Here is a 19549-nt window from a genome sequence, read left to right as displayed (position 1 = left end):
AGCGCTCTGGTTGGCTAGCACTGAGAAATATGCCCCGCCCACATTGAACCCTCGTTACCCTGCCTCAGTTTAGCCGGGGAGTTTAACTGTGCCTCAAAAAACTAGCTGTCCTGGATGTGAACGTTGTTAGAGAATTGATCTGATCAGCCCACATGCAGCTCTCATGATCAGGGATTCAATATATTTCAGTAAATCTAATCGTACTGAGATAATCTCTCTCTCTCTCTCTCTCTCTCTCTCTCTCTCTCTCTCTCTCTCTCTCTCTCTCTCTCTCTCTCTCTCTCTCTCAGAACAGCCTAAGATGGTTTGCTGGTCTAGCTGGATGGTCTCCAATTATATTCTAAATGTATTAATAATAAAAGATAATAATTATATAGATGTACACACACACACACACACACACACACACACACACACACACACACACACACACACACACACACACACACACACACACACACCTATATTTTAATAATAAACATTGTTCCTATATTATTTCTATATTATTATGCTATTTAAAATATATGATGCCCCTTTGCACCATTAAACCGTTTAAACACTGTAAATGCACCTTTATGTGATACATATGCTGTAAAGTCATAACAAGACATAATAAATAGAAAGAATTTCAATCATTAATGTGGACGAGATGATGCTGTATCTGTCCAGAAATGATAGAACTATACATCCTGAGAATGAAACGAAGCAGAGCAGACAGACAGCCTGAAGGGAGAGATTGATGAGCAGCTATTATCTGCAGTAAGTGCTATAGCAAACTGCTCTTTCCTGTTGCTGGAATTGATCCATTTGAATCCGACTGACAGAGTATGTAATTTGTCCGACCGATCAAAATGTAGTCTCTTCTGCAGTCATATACAAAACAGGCAATGACATGATGCAATGCAAACGAACGAGGCTATAAATGGTTATCAAGACTAAACATTTAGATACATTTTAGAGAAAAATTGGCATCAGCAAGGTCCTGCTGTGCAAAGAGTAGCACTAAAATATTATTTGTGCCAATCTTAGCACATTATTCCATACAGTATAAGCCAAAATATATGCTTTTTTATATACATTTCCTGCTTTATGTGTCTCTACTCTGCCCCCTTGTGACCTGATATACACCACTGTTCAAAAGTTAGGGGTCAGTAAAAATATGAATACTTTCATTCAGAAAGGATGCATTAAACGGCAGACATTTACCTATAATGTTACAAAATATTTATGTTAAATAAATTCTGTTCTTTTTATCCACCAGAGAATCCTGAAAAAATAAATCAGTTTCTACAAAAATTCACAAAAAAGTTTTTAAATTGTAATATTTCACAATATTGCTGATCAGTGTTGGGTGTAATCAAGCCTGCAGTCTCCCTCTCATTTACTGAAGCTTTCGCGCCTCGATCGCCCCCCGGTGACCGGTCCCAGTATAGCCGCCCCTCTGTGATTTCTAATGGACGCGAGGCAAACTAAATAATAAAATTACACTTCAAAAATGTTTTCCCCAAAGTTAGTTTATGTCACTGAAGGCAGTTATCATCACGATGATTTCATTTCAGGTGTTCGTTTTAAAAATAAGTTTAGTTTGAGTTAGTTATTTGATGCTATAAAAACGGGGGGTGTGACGTCATGATTGACAGCTAAGACTTACGGCTTCTCTGAGTGAAGTTGTCACTGAGGCACTAACGGACTTTTTTCGAAATTTTTGGGAGCAGATTAGAGCTTTAGCTTTAATTTCTACATTTCCATAACTGTTTATATACGGTCTATGGGTGTAATTAGTTACTAAGTAATTAGTTACTGTAATTTAATTACTTTTCCCTTTAAAAAGTAAAGTAAGGGATTACTCTTATTTTTTTCTGTAATTTAATTACAGTTACTTCTGATGTAATTGAACTAAATACTAAGTATAATTGAACATAATTCAATAGTGGACTTAACATCAACATTTAAAGTCTAACTTTAAAACGCATATTTGCATGTATCCTTCTCACATTTGTAAAACTTTGGTCAGTTAATAAGAGGAATTTATGTAGTTTATAATGTATATTTAAATGAATTAAAAGAGCCGTTTCATGTCTAACCTTGAATTGCTTAACTCGAGGTTGATATAGCATTTAGAAAGTAATTAAAAAGTAATTAGTAATAAGTAATTAAATACTTTTTGGCGAGAGTAATTTGTACAGTAATCTAATTACACTATTGAAGATGTAATTAGTAACTAGTAATTAATTACTTTTTTAAAGTAACTTACCCAACACTGTTGCTGATTAATGCCATTTTGATCTTATAAGTGCAGTCTTGTGAGCATAAGAGACTTTCAAAAATATTACAAATCTCCCCAAACATTTAAACAGGAGTGTACATAGTCCACGCATAGTACATAACCCCCTGAAGACACAGCGGGTTTATCTTTATATACCTCCTGTGTGTGTTTCTAAACCTGCCACAACTTAAAGAAAGACCAGCCATACTTATAAAACAAAACATTTATTCACTGAGCACCATTCAAATATGAAAAAAGATTGGGGGAGGGGTCTTGCTATCATTGTTTCATACTCATCCGACTTGTAGAAAATAAACAATGTATCTTATTTTCTAGTTCGTCTTTCTAAATATTTCATGGAAAGATTAAACACAGTGAAGAGTTATAATGTGGTTGTAGCCACTGTCAACTTTTGAAATTGATGCCTATATGTACTTGGCACTAGGTTTTAGTTTTATGTGCGTTTTACATTATAAATTAGACATATGCCTCTTTTAAATACTAGTTTAAATGCAAGTTCACAGAAAGAAGCTTCGTGGGTGAAAAAGAAAAAAACCTCTAACCAAAAAGCACCCAAGAAATTATTAATACAGTGCATTTAAACAACTTCCAAAACTCTGTGGTTTGATTATATCCAAATACTGACATCTAAATATTGGTATTTAATCTGATTAAAAAATCTTGTGTCTATCGATGTTTGTGGTTTTAAATTTGTAGTTAGTATTATACACACACCAAGCTCTGTATTAGTCGATGTAAGGAAGGGACTAAGCCATCTGAGAAGACACAGTAATGTAGTGAATTCAAACAATGGATCTACACTTGCTTGATGTCTGTCTGAGGTATTCTTTGGTATTCTAATAGTAGAATAAAGTCGGTGGGTTGTCGATTGAACAATATCAGTGGGTGATTTATACATATTTACATCATGCTCAGAGAAGAACTGAAGCATGACTGCAGTGCCATTTTCCCTGGCTTGTTACTTCTCGCAGGAACTCTCTCCCTAAAAAGAACAAAAAGAGTAGATTGGATATTTCCCCCAGCAGTCCAGCTACTGCTGCTGCCTACATCTTAAAATGGTCAGCTTTCTAGTTCCTTCCAGGGTTCTGGATGTAGCTGTTCTCAATGCAAAGCACAATAAAGTGGTTTGAGCAGCTACGTGTGTGCTGCCCGAGCAATCTGCCGGTCTGCAGAAGAGATGCCTGTCCGGTCACCGCCATGTCACCGGTCCGCCATGCCTCACAGTAGTTAGTTGTCATTCGGATGCCCACCGTACTCGAGCCGTGCCACACCAGTTTCTGAGGCCTTGGGTCATAGTAACATGTACAATTTATTAATGTTTGTTGATAATATTTTATATAATATTCATTTAGACAACTTGAAATGTTAAAATACAATTATATTTGGACATTACATTGCCATATTTGACAGAATATATCCCTTTTTTATCATCCAAAAGATGCTGGTATATATTCCAAAGCAGTTTACACAATGCACGTAACATCCAGCATGCAAAGTGCAAATTTTTGGATTGATGCCGAATGTGAGAGGTTCGTGAGCCTACATTTATTTGTATGGCGCATTTCTCGCATGCAAATAGTTTCAGTACCTAAAAGTAACCCTGCAACTACTTAGGGCCAGATTTTCTAACAGTCTGGGCCAGCGCAAACCCTCGTTTGCCGTTAAAAAACTACTATCAGGATTTACTAAACACAGAGTGAAAAATTTGTGCTGAAAAGGCATGGGTACAGTTATTTTTGTGGCTGAACTTATATGCATTTGTAGGAGTTTTCTCTTTCAGAAGCCAAATTTATGGGATAAGAGTATTTAAATAAATCATGGAAGGTGATTTACTAAAGTTTGTGCTCGTCAATTTACTGGTGTTAAACCAGACGCTAACTGGTAGATTGCATTGGTCATTATGGAAATGATCCGGCTGCGTCTGTGTGCTTTAATTTGCGTGATTCTTTTATAGAATTGGGCTCTCATGCTAATTTGCCCTGTTTAGTAAATCGGGCCCTTCGAGCATTATTTAGATTAGGGTTAGTAGAATAATTTGATATGCTCTAGCAAAGTTATTAAAAGTATGGTAACTAAGATTAATAAATACATGTTCATGGTTAGATAACCAATACCAGTGCTTGAAGTAGGTGGGGTGCCAGTATTCCGACAGGGGGTTGTTGTGGGACAAGGGTGTAGTTTTGGTTTAAACATTGGAGGGGGGAGGGGATGAAATGTTCGTACAGTTTGTAAGGCTCAGAAAGTGTGATGTATACAATTGATTTATAGCCTTATTATATGTTTCGACATTGGCGATCAGTGAGGGTACACTACAGATAATAAAGCCCACTTCAAGCACTGCCTCATACATTAAGTATTGTAAAATATAGCCCATTGTTATTTAAACTGTTTGAATTCAGTTTGAGTATCTAAGAAATTAAAAAGGAAAAAGCTGTTTACCAAGCCTGATCTGTCATGACATTTCGTCCGTCAAAGGAGTAAATCGGAGTAAGTGGATCAAACACAGCCCCGTTGCCAGAGAACACAGCCATCCAGCTGCCGAAGAGCACTTCACCCTAGAGACGATGCACAAGAAGCTTAATTTAGACAGTTTCAACTTAGGCAAACTAAATGTAATGAGAACACATTGATCAAAAACTCTTGATCAACATCTATCATGCAAATATGCTCCTTTACATACTTTGAGGTTCACCACTGGCAAGTTTAGGCGGTCCCCTTTCTTGACGATGGAAGAGAGGTCTTGTAGGTGAGAGGAGAGGAACGCTCTGTAAGTTGATGTCAGGCCCCTGGCACGGGCTTGCTGGTAACACTGATAATCTGCCCCTCGGATTCCGTGCATGTCCCCTGAGAATGGCGCATTGAGTGCCACCAGGTGCAACTGAGTTCAAAGGTCAGAGGTCATGTCAAAGTCTATTCCTTTTTTTACATCAATCCTTAAAAAATGCAACAAGGTTTAAGCAATCCTTACCGCAGGCATCGAGTGTGCACTGTGTGGAAGAACACTGTATTCTGGCAGGAAGCTCTTTAACTCCTGCAAATTAATATTAGATAATCACATCAGACACAGAATATGACATTATTACTGATATGACCATCTGATTCCAGAATATTTGAACATTTCTCATGGTCTGATAAATGGTAGCAGACAAGCAATGATTCTAAATCCATCCTAGGGATATCGGTACCATATCGGCCATCGTCTGATATTAGATATTTCATTATTTTTTATATTTTATCATTTAATAGTATGATACTGGATATTTAAAATGGCATGCTCAAAATTTCTCCTATTTTTACATTTAGATTAACTTTGACATAATATAATACTCACTTATATTTAATATCTAAAAGTACATTTTTAGAATTTTAGATATTAAATATAAGTGAGTATTAGATAATGTCAAACAAAGGTAATATAAATGTAAAAATAGAAGAAATTGTGTAACATTGTAAAAAGAAATGTTTAGCAAATTTCAAATAGTATAAAACTAATTAAAATAAATTTGAAATTAAATTAAATATATACATTACATAAAAAAAAAAAAAGAAAATTAGAAGTTTTGCCTTGACAACTAACGGAAATAAATATGTTTAGTTTGAAGTAATAAAATAACTAGAACTAGAACTGAAATAAAAAAATTCAAGCTTAATATAAATATTTTAAAAACTAATGATAAAACACAAACTAAAAGTAAAATAACTGCAAATATATCAAAAAGAGTTTATTCAAAATAATAATAAATACTATTACTAGTAGATAACAGATAACAATAGATAACATTGATTTCAAAATTAATATCTGAATATTTTTCAAACTATACATTATAATGTTGTGATGTCTAAATTAACTTAGTTAGAGTTCACCCAAAAATGAAATGTATGTCATTAATGACTCAGCATATTGAATCATAAATCGATTCACTGATTCATAACCGTTCAAATCTTTATTTGAGGATTGAAAACAAACCCGGAAGAGAAGACAATGCTGAATAAAGTCGTAGTTTTTGTCATTTTAGGACCAAAATGTATTTTCAATGCTTCAAGAGATTCTAATTAACTAACTGATGTCACATATGGACTACTTTGAAGATGTTTTCAATGGAGAGACAGAATCTCTCTGACTAAATATAAAATATCTTAAACTGTGTTCCGAAGATGAACGGAGGTCTTACGGGTGTGGAACGACATTAGGGTGAGTCATTTATGACATAAATTAAATTTTTGGGTGAACTAACCCTTTAACATTTAAAGTTATTGATTGTAATTTTTTATTTATTTAGACAAAACAGACTTTTAGTATCAGCTGTGTATGGGTTATCCCTAACAAATATAAAACCCTAAAAAAAAATCTAAATCGCCCACCATTTTCATATCTGTGCATTCCTAGAATACTGCATATGTATGACGCACCTGGCTGTGAAGTCTGGGTACACTGCGGTCGCTGGGTCTGCTCAGGCCTTGTGACAAAGCAGATGAGGAACTGTCTTGGGGAACTGGGATGAGCTCTCCTAGCTAAAAACACAGTTACATATCAAAAAACATTGGAATAAGCAGACAACAAAGACATTTTTCCATGAAAATAAGTAGATACCTCAACTTTCCTCCAGCCCCCTCGTACCCGGATGTACAGTTCACTCTTGTCTGTAACGTATCCCAGTGTTCCTTCTGCAGATTGACTGGTCCCTCTCACCAAGGTCTGACTGTTTTTATATGTGCTCACCTGCAACTAAGCAGTCATAATAAAGTAAGCAGTCATAATCCAGACCAACACACAAAAAATCAAGGTTTAATCTTTTATGAGCTTGCGCCCCTACAGCTGAGTTCTGTGCCATCTGACTTACAGGGTTTCCATGGCCAGGGGCACCAGGTGGCCCTGGAGGACCTGGAGGTCCAGGGATACTCGCAGCTGAGGCAGAAACAAGTAAAGATAGATGCCTGAGTAAGTTGGTGGGATAAAGTCAAAATAACTAAAGAGAGAAATCTGTTTAAGAATGTGCTCATGGTAGTCGTCAAGAAAGTTTTTGAAAAGTTCACTATTTGAAGTCATGATAAAGTATTTGTTGTCACCTGAGCCATGTGCCGACAGGGAACCTGGTGGCCCAGGTGGTCCTGGTGGTCCTTGTGGTCCTGGACTTCCATAACCAGGCCGTCCTGGCTGGCCTGGGGCCCCAGTGTCCCCAGGAGGGCCAACAATAGAGTCTCCTTTAGGTCCCTGAAATGCAAAAAATAAAATAAAATACGTTCATAAAAAATACACGTAACTTATTAAAAAGGCAAGTCAGCTTTATTTATATAGCGCTTTTACAGTGACGATTGTTTCAAAGCAGCTTCACAGTGTTAAACAGGACAATATTGCAACAACATTTTATTTGGCTGTACAGTCGTTCTGGAGAAAACGGTGATGTTATCAGCTTATTTTAACTTATCATATAGCGACAATGTTGGCATATCAGTATTATAGTTTAAACAATTAATTAAGAACGAATACATTTTTTATTTGTATATTTAGTTGAATAACTTAGATAGAAAATGTTGTGTCCCCAATAACTTAAAATGCTCATATTTTAATTTGAATTCAAAAGACCCAGTTGAATAGTGAGGTTTAGTTTAGCATTCATTTTTAATTGATAAGACTTACCACAAGGCCTGCTCTCCCAGGGAGCCCCGGAGGACCCGGAAAACCTGGATCCCCTTTCTCTCCCTTTTGCCCTTTGTAGCCAATTTCACCTTTTACACCCTTAGAGACACATACTGAAAATCATTCAAAATCATACATACTCAAAAACAACAGCGACTGCAATCGCTTCATGAACAAGCATTTTGTTCAATTTTCTTCCCCTTAATATTTTAATTAAAATGTTTGATAATATTTTGACACTTGAGGCCCCCCTAGGCGCCCCCGGACTCAAGGGTGTGTGCAAAATTGTGTCAATTTTAAGTATTATGTACACTTTTATATGCTAAAAAATATATATTTTTAATGGAATATGTGAGATATTGAACAAGTTCTTACCACATAATCATGGGGAAGCACAGGCACTGGAAAGAAAGAAAACATAAAGGTCAGTTGATTGTTGATGTCTAGTCATTGAAATGTCTGGCAGTAAATGTGTGCTATACAGAGCATGTGAGCAAAGTGGAGAGTGACTTTCTGAAGACTGCACTCCGCTCAGGGCCACTCACTCAACCCAGAATGCTCTTTGTGATTTGCTGGGTTGATAATCTGTGAAGTAATCAATAGGTCTCAGGTTATGGAGTTCAAATATAGTTTTAAATAAAGTTGCGAACCTTATACATAAATGCAGAGTAAACATTAATGTTAAGAACGAAGGTAAAGAAATTGAAAGAGAGAAGAAACTGATTTAGCAAAGATTTAAGTAAGTTTTCTTTTGTTCTTTGCTTAGGGGTAAAGAGACGTTTGAAATAACTTTGCACCCGTATACCATTAATTAACTGCTAAGAGCGGCATTTAGATGAATATGTAAATATGTGCTGTGTGCTTTTCACTCATTAACAAAATAAACACAAACAAAAATGACAGCGGTGAAAAAACAGCAGTAAAGCATCTGATCATATGGATGTTGAATTGGATTACTTTTTACACAAGCTCTGCAGTACAGCACTCCCGTCACATCATGTCACGTTTAGTTATACCATTTCATACAAAATATTGCTTTAAAGCCACAAATTTCATAACTGATATCTATAGGTATTACTATACCAGAGGTGTAAAGAGTACATGAAATCCATACTTGAGTAAAAGAACAGATTCCTCACAGTTACAAGGTACAAGTCACTTTTACATTTTTAATTCTAATACAACTTTAGTAAAAGTTTTAAAATATCTGATTTTAACAGTACTTAAGTATTTTATTCATACTAAATATAGGCTCAACATTGCACTAGCCCTCTATAGCTGAGAGAAATAAGAAACAATTGATTTGTAAGATGAGAAATCATGTTTATTTTCTAAAATTAAAATCAATCTGAACCTCTCAATATTGGAATAAATCAAGGTATCTTAAACATCTACAAACTCTCTCAGTCTCAGTTAAGCTCAAGTGCACAAAAAGGCCATAAGTAAACCAGTATCCTTCAAAAGGGTATCTTCAATATAGCGGATAAATAAAATAATGTTAAGTAAATTTAAATAGTCAAAGTCTACTTGCACTGGATGTGCTGGTCTACATCACCAGCTGCAGTCATGTCCTCATCTCATCAATCAAACACTTGCGATTCATCAAATCCCTGCGAATGCACTCGTCTTCATTTAAAGTAGCCTTATTAACATGTTTGGGTGAGTAAAGGCAAAAAGCACAAGATATAGTACCTTCAATGGCCTTAGATGCCGATATCGCTTTTTATATGAGAAATAAACTGCTGCAGAAAAAGTTAGGTGTCATGCAAAATGTAATGTGCAATTGCATTTCCCAACACAAATGTATTGCAGTAAAAAGTACATTTACATTTAAAAAATGTAGTCAAGTAGAGAGTAAAAGTTGCTAATATCTTTGATGCTCGGTACAACTACAAAGTAGCCAAAAAGGTTTCCTTAAGTACAGTAATTAATTACATTTAATAACATATTTTCCATCACTGCTATCTACTGTAATTGAGACATTTATTCACGAAATTCATTGCAAACAGAGAGACATATTGTACAAAAAAAGTCATGTCTGACCGGGATTTGAGGAAGCGTCGTTTTACCCAAGTGGTGCTCACTGCAGAGTCAAATGACGTCCAGCTTCACGTCTATAGACATCTAATGGGCGGAGGGATGACGCTATGGGTAAGGTTAGGGTGGTGTTGGATATTCTAGTTCCACCCAATAGGTCCAAATTACATTCAGAAAGGGGAGCTGGATGTCCAGAGAGGGGGGGCTGGACTTCACACTCACTCACAACCCTCTGACAGCCCCCTTGAGCAGCCTCTGACAAGTCCTGAGATGTGAAGCCAAAGCATTTTGACGCCCCCCATTGGCTGGCTGCAGTCTAGGTCTTAAACCTGCCCTCTCCATGTAATCGAATGTAATTGGAATGTAAAAATTCCAAATTATAAGACCTCATCATGCACTCATAATGTGTTCAAATATCCGTTTTCCCAATAAGTTTGTTTTTAGTTTGTTTTTTGATGCTATAAAAACACAATTGACATGATTGTGATTGAGTCTGCTGGAGCAGGATTATTGCAATTAGATGCAATTAGAAATGACCATTACTGGAATTCTTTGGCTTCATATTTCTACAGTGTAAGGAAGTGGAGACATGCTGTCCGTCTTTTTTATAGTCTATTGCTGCGTCCCAATAGAGTGGAGCAGGTATGACGTCACTTTAAAGGCCACCCTGACGTTATCATCACACTGGTTTCCCTCATCAAAAACCCAATATAATTTTTCCATTGGCTTTTGGATTATCGCAAAAAAACTGGACGTTTTGGCCTACAAAATGATGTTATACCTGCACTACTTATACCCCACCCTAAAAGTATGTACTCTTTTTGTGAAGAAAAAGTACATACATTGAGTGTGTAGAAGAAAAGTTGGCAAGCTTTTCTTACTTCATCATAACTGTGCCTTTAACAGACAGCCCTATTGCTTAGTTATGTGCATCCTGTCACTGTTTAAACTGCCCAGTCAATAATCTTGTCACAGTTAAAATCCTCCACATTCAATTTTATTTAATTTCCTATATCAGAGAGAAATGTAGTAGCATGTTGGTCTGCCAGAAGTGGGTCTTTCATGCGGAGAACTCTCCTCATGTATTTGCATTTTGCATACCATAATAATGCATTTATAAGTTAATGACCAAACGTATCGCTACAAAAGTTCACAATGCTGTTGTAGTGGAAATATAATATGCATAACACTGAATAAATATATTTTCATCAGGTTAGATACTGATTATTAATCACTCAAACCTCGCTCCTTAATTGTGTTTGTTGTTTTTATAATAAAATGCATCATTGAATCCTTGTCCAACACGTAATGGTTTATGGGCGATATTAGCCGTTAGAGTGTAACAATTTATTTCAACATACTACTATCTGGGACAAACTAATCCTCATTTTGAATACTATTTAGGATAGATTGTAATGAGAATACTGACGCAGCATATGTTTTTACCGGTAAGCGTGAGGAGGCTAATGGTTAGAGTCTAATGGTTAATAGTTATTTTACAAAATAAGACATTTTTATTATACCTGGAACTCCTGGCAACCCAGGATTTCCCATATCACCCTTCTCCCCTTTGACTCCAAACGACTCTCTTCCATTGCCTGTTTCAGTGCAAAAAAGTAGATATTTAACCTTTTAAATCGCAAACGTTTTTTAAATATTAAAATCAAATTGAAAAGGCTGCTACACATACCTTGTTGTGAATTGTTGTTGTTGACCTATAAGACATAAATGTTTTATATAAAATTAGACAATCTTTTGGACAGAATAGAAATGATCATTAAAATATTGTCTGACATGAAATAATAAAATGAATATGAACCCATGCCAGCTAATATCAGCATATTCAGGAGTGAACTGTTTTGTTAGTGTGACATTTTAAAATGTACACAGCACACCAGATCCTACCATGAATTCACCGCTGAGCCCAACAAATGTTAGAGCTCATGCAACATGCTTTAGTGAGCTTTAGTAGAGCACTTCAGATAAGATGAGAAACTGGGTTAAAGGACCGTGGAAAGACATTCCTCAATTTGTAAATGACAGCATAAGGCAGGCATAATTCTGTTGACAAATATCTAAAAAAATCAATTGGCTAATTTAGATCTGTTTTGTAAATTAAGTCTGTTCTATGCTGTTTAAAAGGCCATCAATCCAAGCACCTTAAAGAGCAAAGTGGGCAGGGCTAGTGTATTAAGGGGAGGAGCCGAGCCAGAATGACATGCGCCACACCCAAAGCAAACCACCAATTGGAGAATTTCACTCATTAACTTACTGGTATTTTGCAGTGTGGTCTAGGAGGAACTGGGAAAACTGTCTTCAAGATTCAGAGCAGAATCATTTCATAACTTTTGTGAAATTTGCACATTTTAGGAGAAACCACACTGTGACGCTGAATTTAATTTCGATACGCTGCAAATTTTATAAAAGGATCAAACTTACTCCATTGAGGCCAATCACTCGTCCTGGTGGCCCGGGAGATCCAGGTGGACCAGGTGGACCCTTGAATACAGTTAAGTTGTTATAAATTATTCGATTTAAAGATTTAAAACATAATGTAAGCAAAGAAAAAAAGTAACTTACAGGGGGACCACTAGCATCTCCCTTGTCCCCTTTCCTTCCAACTACTCCAGGCCGCCCCTAAAAAAAAATATTTAGGTAGTGGAAATAAAAATGTATGAAATGTAAAAAATAAATATATATATAAAGATAAAGATACAAATGAATAAAACTAACTGGTCGACCAGGAATTCCATATCCTCCCTTTGGTCCCTGTGGTCCAATCGGCCCCTAAAGATCATTAAAAGAACATATAGATTCTTCATTAGTAGTATTTACATATGATTGCTTTTAGTTTGGTGTGAGAGATACATCTCACCATAATCCCAGGCTGTCCAGTGGGACCAATGTCTCCCTGCAAAGTACAACAACATCAATGTCAGACCATTCAGGAACAACAAAAAGACCAAGCTCAAAAGTTAATCGCTTCAACCTTGATTCCTTTCGGTCCTCTGGGTCCTCTGAGGCCTGTCATTAGCGAGCCATCAGCAGCTATGGATATGCCTGGCTCCCCCTTTTCTCCCTTTCAGACAATACAATAAATTGATGAGAGAGTTTGTGCTTCATTATGGTACATCAGGCCACTTTTGATCACATTTTAAACCTATACCTTCAGTCCTGGAGGTCCTTGAATACCAGGATACCCAATTTCACCTTTAGGTCCCCTTGGGCCCTGAGCATGACAACATTCATGAAAGTTATTTCCACAAGTATAATGTTTTATTTAAAAGTTTATAACCCCCAAAACAAGTAAGTAGTGAGTAAGCACACATAATTTTGATTACTACAAAAATAATTTATTAACTTATTATGTAAAAACAGCAGAAATTTAAGCTACAGAGAGGAACTTCCAATGGAAGTCAATGGGGCCAATTTGTAAATGTCAAAACAGGCACTTTCAATTTCAATAGTATAGCTACAAGACAAATGATATGCGTTATATTCATTTTAGTGTGTTAAGTTACATCCAGTTTTCATCACCATGACAAAGCAACACTGTGTAAAACCTTGAACATCAAGATTTAAACAGATTTAAAACTCAAAGTCTGAACAGAAGAATAAAATAAGTAATTGTATAATTTTTAATGCTCCAAAAATGTCCCCATTTACTGCCATTCCAAGTGCCTCTAATTAACCTTGACCCCCCCCCCCCCATTTTTAAATGAATTAAATTGGTGTAAATGAGCAAAATCATACAAAGATAGATAATATGAAAATACTGAAACAGGTGAATACAGTTGCAAGAAAAAGTATTCAAATAACTTGCAGAATCTATGAAATGTGAATAATTTTAACAAAATTAGATTTTTTATTTATTTAGTGCTGTCCTGAATAATATTTTACACATAAAGTTTATATATAGTCTACAAGACTTCAAGTTTATGAACCATTGATTCTCAATACTGTGAATCGTACCTGGATGATCAATGGCTGTTTTTCTTTTTGTTTTGGGATGGTTGTTCATGAATCTCTTGTTTTTCCTGAGCAGTTAAACTGCCCAATGTTCTTCAGAAAAATCCTTCATGCCCAGTAAATTCTTCATATTTTCAGCATATTTTGCATATTTGAACCCTTTCCAGCATGTGACTATGATTTTGAGTTCCATCTTTTTACACTAAGGACAATTGAGGGACTCAAACACAACTATTAAAAAACGGATCACAGATGCTCCAGAAGGAAACATGATGCATTAAAGTGATAGTTCACTTTAAAATGAAAATTCTGTCATCCTTTACTCAACCTCAAGTTGTTTCAAACCTGTATGAACAGTTAACTGGAGCCATTGACTTCCATAGTAGGAAAAATAAATACTATGGAAGTCAATGGCTCCAGTTAACTGTTTGGTTACTGACATTCTTCAAAATATCTTCCCTTGTGTTCAGCTGAAGAAAGCAATTCATACAGGTTTGAAACAACTTGAGGGTGGGTAAAGGATGACAGAATTTTCATTTAAACTACCCCTTTAAGAGCCAGGGGGTGAACATTTTTGAACAGGATGAAGATTTTCTAATTGTGTTAAAGTATATTTATTTTTACATTTAGTACTGCCCGCAAAAGATGATACTAACATGTTTCCTGGAAGAAAAAATTCCTTGATCTTCAAATTCACAAGTTTTTACCCCCTCACTCTTAATGCATTTTGTTTTCTTCTGGAGCATCTGTGAACGTTTGAACCTTTTTTAATAGTTCCATCCCAATTTAGTCCCTCAATTGTCCTCAGTGTAAAAATATATATGGATCTAAAATCATACAGTCATTGCTGGAAAGGATTCAAATATGCAAAAGATGTTGGAAAACTGAAGAATTTGCAGGACCTGGAGGATTTTTCTGAAGAACATTGGGCAGTTTAACTGCTCAGGCCAAATAGGGACTCAAGAACAACCACCAAAAAAAACCAAACCCCCCCCAAAAAAAAAAAAAACAGCATTGGATCATCCAGGTAACAACACAGTATTGAGAATCAATGGTTCATAAACTTTTGAACAGGGTCATTTGAATAAATTCTGCAATTATTTTTTCTTGTGTACTATATGTAAACATTTTCTATGTAAAATATCTTATTCAGGACCGCATTAAAAATGAAAGAATATGCATTTTGTATGATCTCTCTTATTTAGTTAAAATTACTCACATTTTTAGATTCTGCAAATGGCTCACATACTTTTTCTGGCAACTGTTTATACACTGATGATGGATCAGTACATCTTAAAAAGATAGTTTACCCCAAAATGAAAATTTGATGTTTATCTGCTTTACCCCCAGGGCATCCAAGATGCAGTTGAGTTTGTTTCTTAGTAGAACACAAATGAAGATTATTAACTCAAACCATTGCACTGTGCCTATCATATAATGCATATCAATGGGGTGTTTTTTATTTATGAGAGTCACTATGAGAGTAAAAAACACATATACATACGAATCAATATTAAACCCTGTGTCTCGGGGCAGCACATTGATGTCTTAAGACACGAAACAATATTTTTTTGCGAGAAACTGAACAGTATTTATGGTATTTATTTACCTCATATCAGACGAATTTCGTCCAGTATTCCCAATGCCATTACTTCCGCCAGAGAAGGTCAAAATGACGGCGGGATCATATGTACATGCCTCATTCGACTGATCCGCGCAAGCACTAATGAGGATTTTATATATATATATATATATATATATATATATATATATATGATAGCGCCAGGTTTTGACCTTCTCCAGCAGAAGTAATGCCGTTGGGAATGCTAGATGAGATTCAATAACATAAATACTGTTTAGTTTCTCGCAGAAACCGATCATTTTGTGTTTTAAGACATTAATGTATCATCACGAGCCGCAGGGTTTAATATGGATTCATATGTGTATTTGTTTTTTTACTCTTATAGTAACTCTCATAGAAAAACACATGCATTGACATGCATTATATGACTGGCAAAGTGCAACAGTTGGAGTTAAAAATCTTGATTTGTGTTCTACTGACGAAAAAACACACCTAGGATGCCCATACACATCTTGGATGCCCTGGGGCTGGGGGTAAGCAGATAAACATCAAATTTTCATTTTTGGGTGAACTATACCTTTAAGTTAAGTTTGTTGCTTAACCATTTGACCTCAAGCAAACTCCAATGGACCACTTAAGATTAATCCATGGGCTCTGTTGCTCTCAGAAACTTAGGGTGTTCACTTTGGGCAGGTTTGGCTCAATTAAAACGAACTTTGATGCGATTGCTGTTAGTGCGGAAGTGTGCTGTGAACGCTGCCATCCAAAACTTGGTGTGCACTAAACAAGTGTACCCACGGAAAAGTTGGGTTTTGGTCTGCCTGCAAACAAATCGGAACCGCATTTCTTGCAGCAGATCTTTGTTTATGTGCAAAGAAGAAATTCCTGTCACTCTTTTGCATGCAGCATTGTTTTGGATGTTGTTAAGTTCAATTGCAACATATACACAAAACTGTGAACTCTAAGCAAAGCAGAACTAAATGTATCATTTTGTTTTTTGGTCCGGAACAGAAGAACCAAGAGAACTTAACTACAAGTGTGAACACACCCTTATATGCATAATTATCTTGCCACAGTATATCATCTTGAAATAGTATAATGCAGACAGAAAGATGAAGGACATTCTTACAGGAAATCCTGCTCTGCCAGGCAATCCTTCAGGGCCCTGCAACATGCGCCACACACACAGAAGCAAGCAAAAAAGCATTAGCAATTATGTGACGCATGATCAAAGAACAAACCCATTCCAGATCATGTGGACAAGACATGCCAGGCATTTAGCAGTGTTGTGCTGTCAGGCGCAGGCACTTAGAACTGTGATTGCTCCTAGACACATTTCTGGCCAAATATAGTTTGTACTATCCATGTTAAATATGCTGTATCTTAAAAAGCTTTTGAGGGGAAAGCAGTGAGCTTTACGTACCATAGGGCCTGGCGGTCCTCTGATCTTAGTGAGGTTTAATTTGGCTGCTGTATCATTAAAAATGAGCTGAAGGGGAGAAAAAAATCATTATCTTTTTACGATTTCAGACATACAGTAATATTGTAGCAAAGCAGGTAATCACACTTCATAAAGTACTTACATCCTGAAAGTTAATGATTGGTCCAGGAGGGCCAGGGGGGCCGGGAGGTCCTATGATGTTCAGTCCATCACGACCTCGCTCACCCTGAGCCACAATTAATACAGAAAATTACAGCATATACAACACACAAAGTGATTTTTTTTCTCAGAAAAAAAAAAATCACAGTGCACTCGACTGCACTCGAGTGAATATAATTATGTGTTATTAATTATCTGGTGTTAATAATGTGGGTCACATAACTTCTCAAAATATACTCTCGGATAAACAATGTAATACCTTCTCTCCTGGACTTCCTTTGTCTCCCTTTGGGCCCTGTTTAAAGCAAGGTAGCAAAAACTTTATTATTGTGCCACAGCTATACATACATTTTTTTACATTCAATTTGCTTGATACATAATATAATATAATATAATATAATATAATATAATATAATATAATATAATATAATATAATATAATATAATATAATATAATATAATTAATATAATATAATATAATATAATATAATATAATATAATATAATATATATTTAATATAAAAGCTTCCGTTCTACCGCATCTCAAAGATGCTCTATTGAGTTGAGATGTGGTGTCTGTGGGGGCCATTTTAGTACAGTGAACTCATTGTCATGTTCAAGAAACCAATTTGCAATGATTCGAGCTTTGTGACATGGTGCATTATCCTGCTGGAAGTAGCCATCAGAGGATGGTACATGGTGGTCATAAAGGGATGGACATGGTCAGAAACACGCTCAGGTAGGCCGTGGCATTTACACAATGCCCAATTGGCACTAAGGGGCCTAAAGTGTGCCAAGAAAACATCCCCCACACCATTACACCACCACCACCAGCCTGCACAGTGGTAACAAGGCATGATGGATCCATGTTCTCATTTTGTTTACGCCAAATTCTGACCATCTGAATGTCTCAACAGAAATCGAGACTCATCAGACTAGGCAACATTTTTCCAGTCTTCAAATGTCCAAGTGTCTTTGGTGAGCTCGTGCAAATTGTAACTGAGCAGATTGTGAATTACTCAGACCGGCCTGTCTGGCACCAACAACCATGCCAAGCTCAAAATTGCTTAAATCACCTCTTTCCAATTCTGACATTCAGTTTGGAGTTCAGGAGATTGTGTTGACCAGGACCACACCCCTTAAAGCATTGAAACAACTACCATGTGATTGGTTGATTAGATACTTGCATTAATAAGAAATTGAACAGGTGTTCCTAATAATCCTTGAGGTAAGTATATATATATATATATATATATATATATATATATATATATATATATATATATATATATATATATATATATATATATATATATATATATATACACACACACACAGTGCCTTGCAAAAATATCCGGCCCCCTTGAACTTTGCGACCTTTTGCCACATTTCAGGCTTCAAACATAATGATATGAAACTGTATTTTTTTGTGAAGAATCAACAACAAGTGGGACACAATCATGAAGTGGAACAAAATTTATTGGATATTTCAAACTTTTTTAACAAATCAAAACTGAAAAATTGGGTGTGCAAAATTATTCGGCCCCCTTAAGCTAATACTTTGTAGCTCCACCTTTTGCTGCGATTACAGCTGTAAGTCGCTTGGGGTATGTCTCTATCAGTTTTGCACATCGAGAGACTGACATTTTTGCCCATTCCTCAAAAAGGTTGGATGGAGAGCGTTTGTGAACAGCAGTTTTCAGTTCTTTCCACAGATTCTCGATTGGATTCAGGTCTGGACTTTGACCTGGTCATTCTAACACCTGGATATGTTTATTTTTGAGCCATTCCATTGTAGATTTTGCTTTATGTTTTGGATCATTGTCTTGTTGGAAGACAAATCTCTGTCTCAGTCTCAGGTCTTTTGGAGACTCCATCAGGTTTTCTTCCAGAATGGTCCTGTATTTGGCTCCATCAATGGCTGAAGAAAAGCAGGCCCAAACCATGATGCTGCCACCACCATGTTTGACAGTGGGGATGGTGTGTTCAGGGTGATGAGCTGTGTTGCTCTTACGCCAAACATTACATTTTGCATTGTTGCCAAAAAGTTCAATTTTGGTTTCATCTGACCAGAGCACCTTCTTCCACATTTTTGGTGTGTCTCCCAGGTGGCTTGTGGCAAATTTTAAACAACACTTTTTATGGATATCTTTAAGAAATGGCTTTCTTCTTGCCACTCTTCCAGAAAGGCCAGATTTGTGCAGTATACGACTGATTGTTGTCCTATGGACAGAGTCTCCCACCTCAGCTGTAGATCTCTGCAGTTCATCCAGTGATCATGGGCCTCTTGGCTGCATCTCTAATCAGTCTTCTCCTTGTATGAGCTGAAAGTTTAGAGGGACGGCCAGGTCTTGGTAGATTTGCAGTGGTCTGATACTCCTTCCATTTCAATATTATCGCTTGCACAGTGCTCCTTGGGATGTTTAAAGCTTGGGAAA

General features: G+C 36.3%; 1 protein-coding gene across 1 annotated transcript in view; it reads right to left on the bottom strand.

The window, feature by feature from the left end:
* Positions 1–2474: 2474 nt before the first annotated feature.
* The window catches only part of col15a1b (collagen, type XV, alpha 1b), a 42643-nt gene continuing 25568 nt past the window's right edge, over positions 2475–19549 (bottom strand). Inside the window, exons 20-42 of the mRNA XM_067453814.1 lie at positions 17373–17408; positions 17097–17180; positions 16937–17002; positions 16643–16678; positions 13129–13191; positions 12952–13041; positions 12838–12873; positions 12696–12749; positions 12543–12599; positions 12402–12461; positions 12235–12276; positions 11653–11677; positions 11486–11560; positions 8301–8326; positions 7926–8024; positions 7355–7499; positions 7129–7193; positions 6879–7013; positions 6698–6799; positions 5256–5318; positions 4968–5165; positions 4727–4842; positions 2475–3571 (exon numbers count right to left, since the gene is read on the bottom strand). Of these exons, the coding sequence (XP_067309915.1) occupies positions 3355–3571; positions 4727–4842; positions 4968–5165; positions 5256–5318; positions 6698–6799; positions 6879–7013; positions 7129–7193; positions 7355–7499; positions 7926–8024; positions 8301–8326; positions 11486–11560; positions 11653–11677; positions 12235–12276; positions 12402–12461; positions 12543–12599; positions 12696–12749; positions 12838–12873; positions 12952–13041; positions 13129–13191; positions 16643–16678; positions 16937–17002; positions 17097–17180; positions 17373–17408 (1890 nt within the window). The 3' untranslated portion in view covers positions 2475–3354. The remainder of the gene's footprint in view (positions 3572–4726; positions 4843–4967; positions 5166–5255; positions 5319–6697; positions 6800–6878; positions 7014–7128; positions 7194–7354; positions 7500–7925; positions 8025–8300; positions 8327–11485; positions 11561–11652; positions 11678–12234; positions 12277–12401; positions 12462–12542; positions 12600–12695; positions 12750–12837; positions 12874–12951; positions 13042–13128; positions 13192–16642; positions 16679–16936; positions 17003–17096; positions 17181–17372; positions 17409–19549) is intronic.

Source organism: Pseudorasbora parva, chromosome 9, assembly GCF_024679245.1.
Source record: "Pseudorasbora parva isolate DD20220531a chromosome 9, ASM2467924v1, whole genome shotgun sequence".
In the NCBI taxonomy this organism is placed as follows: Eukaryota; Metazoa; Chordata; class Actinopteri; order Cypriniformes; family Gobionidae; genus Pseudorasbora; species Pseudorasbora parva.
This window is presented reverse-complemented; position numbering and strand designations above follow the sequence as displayed.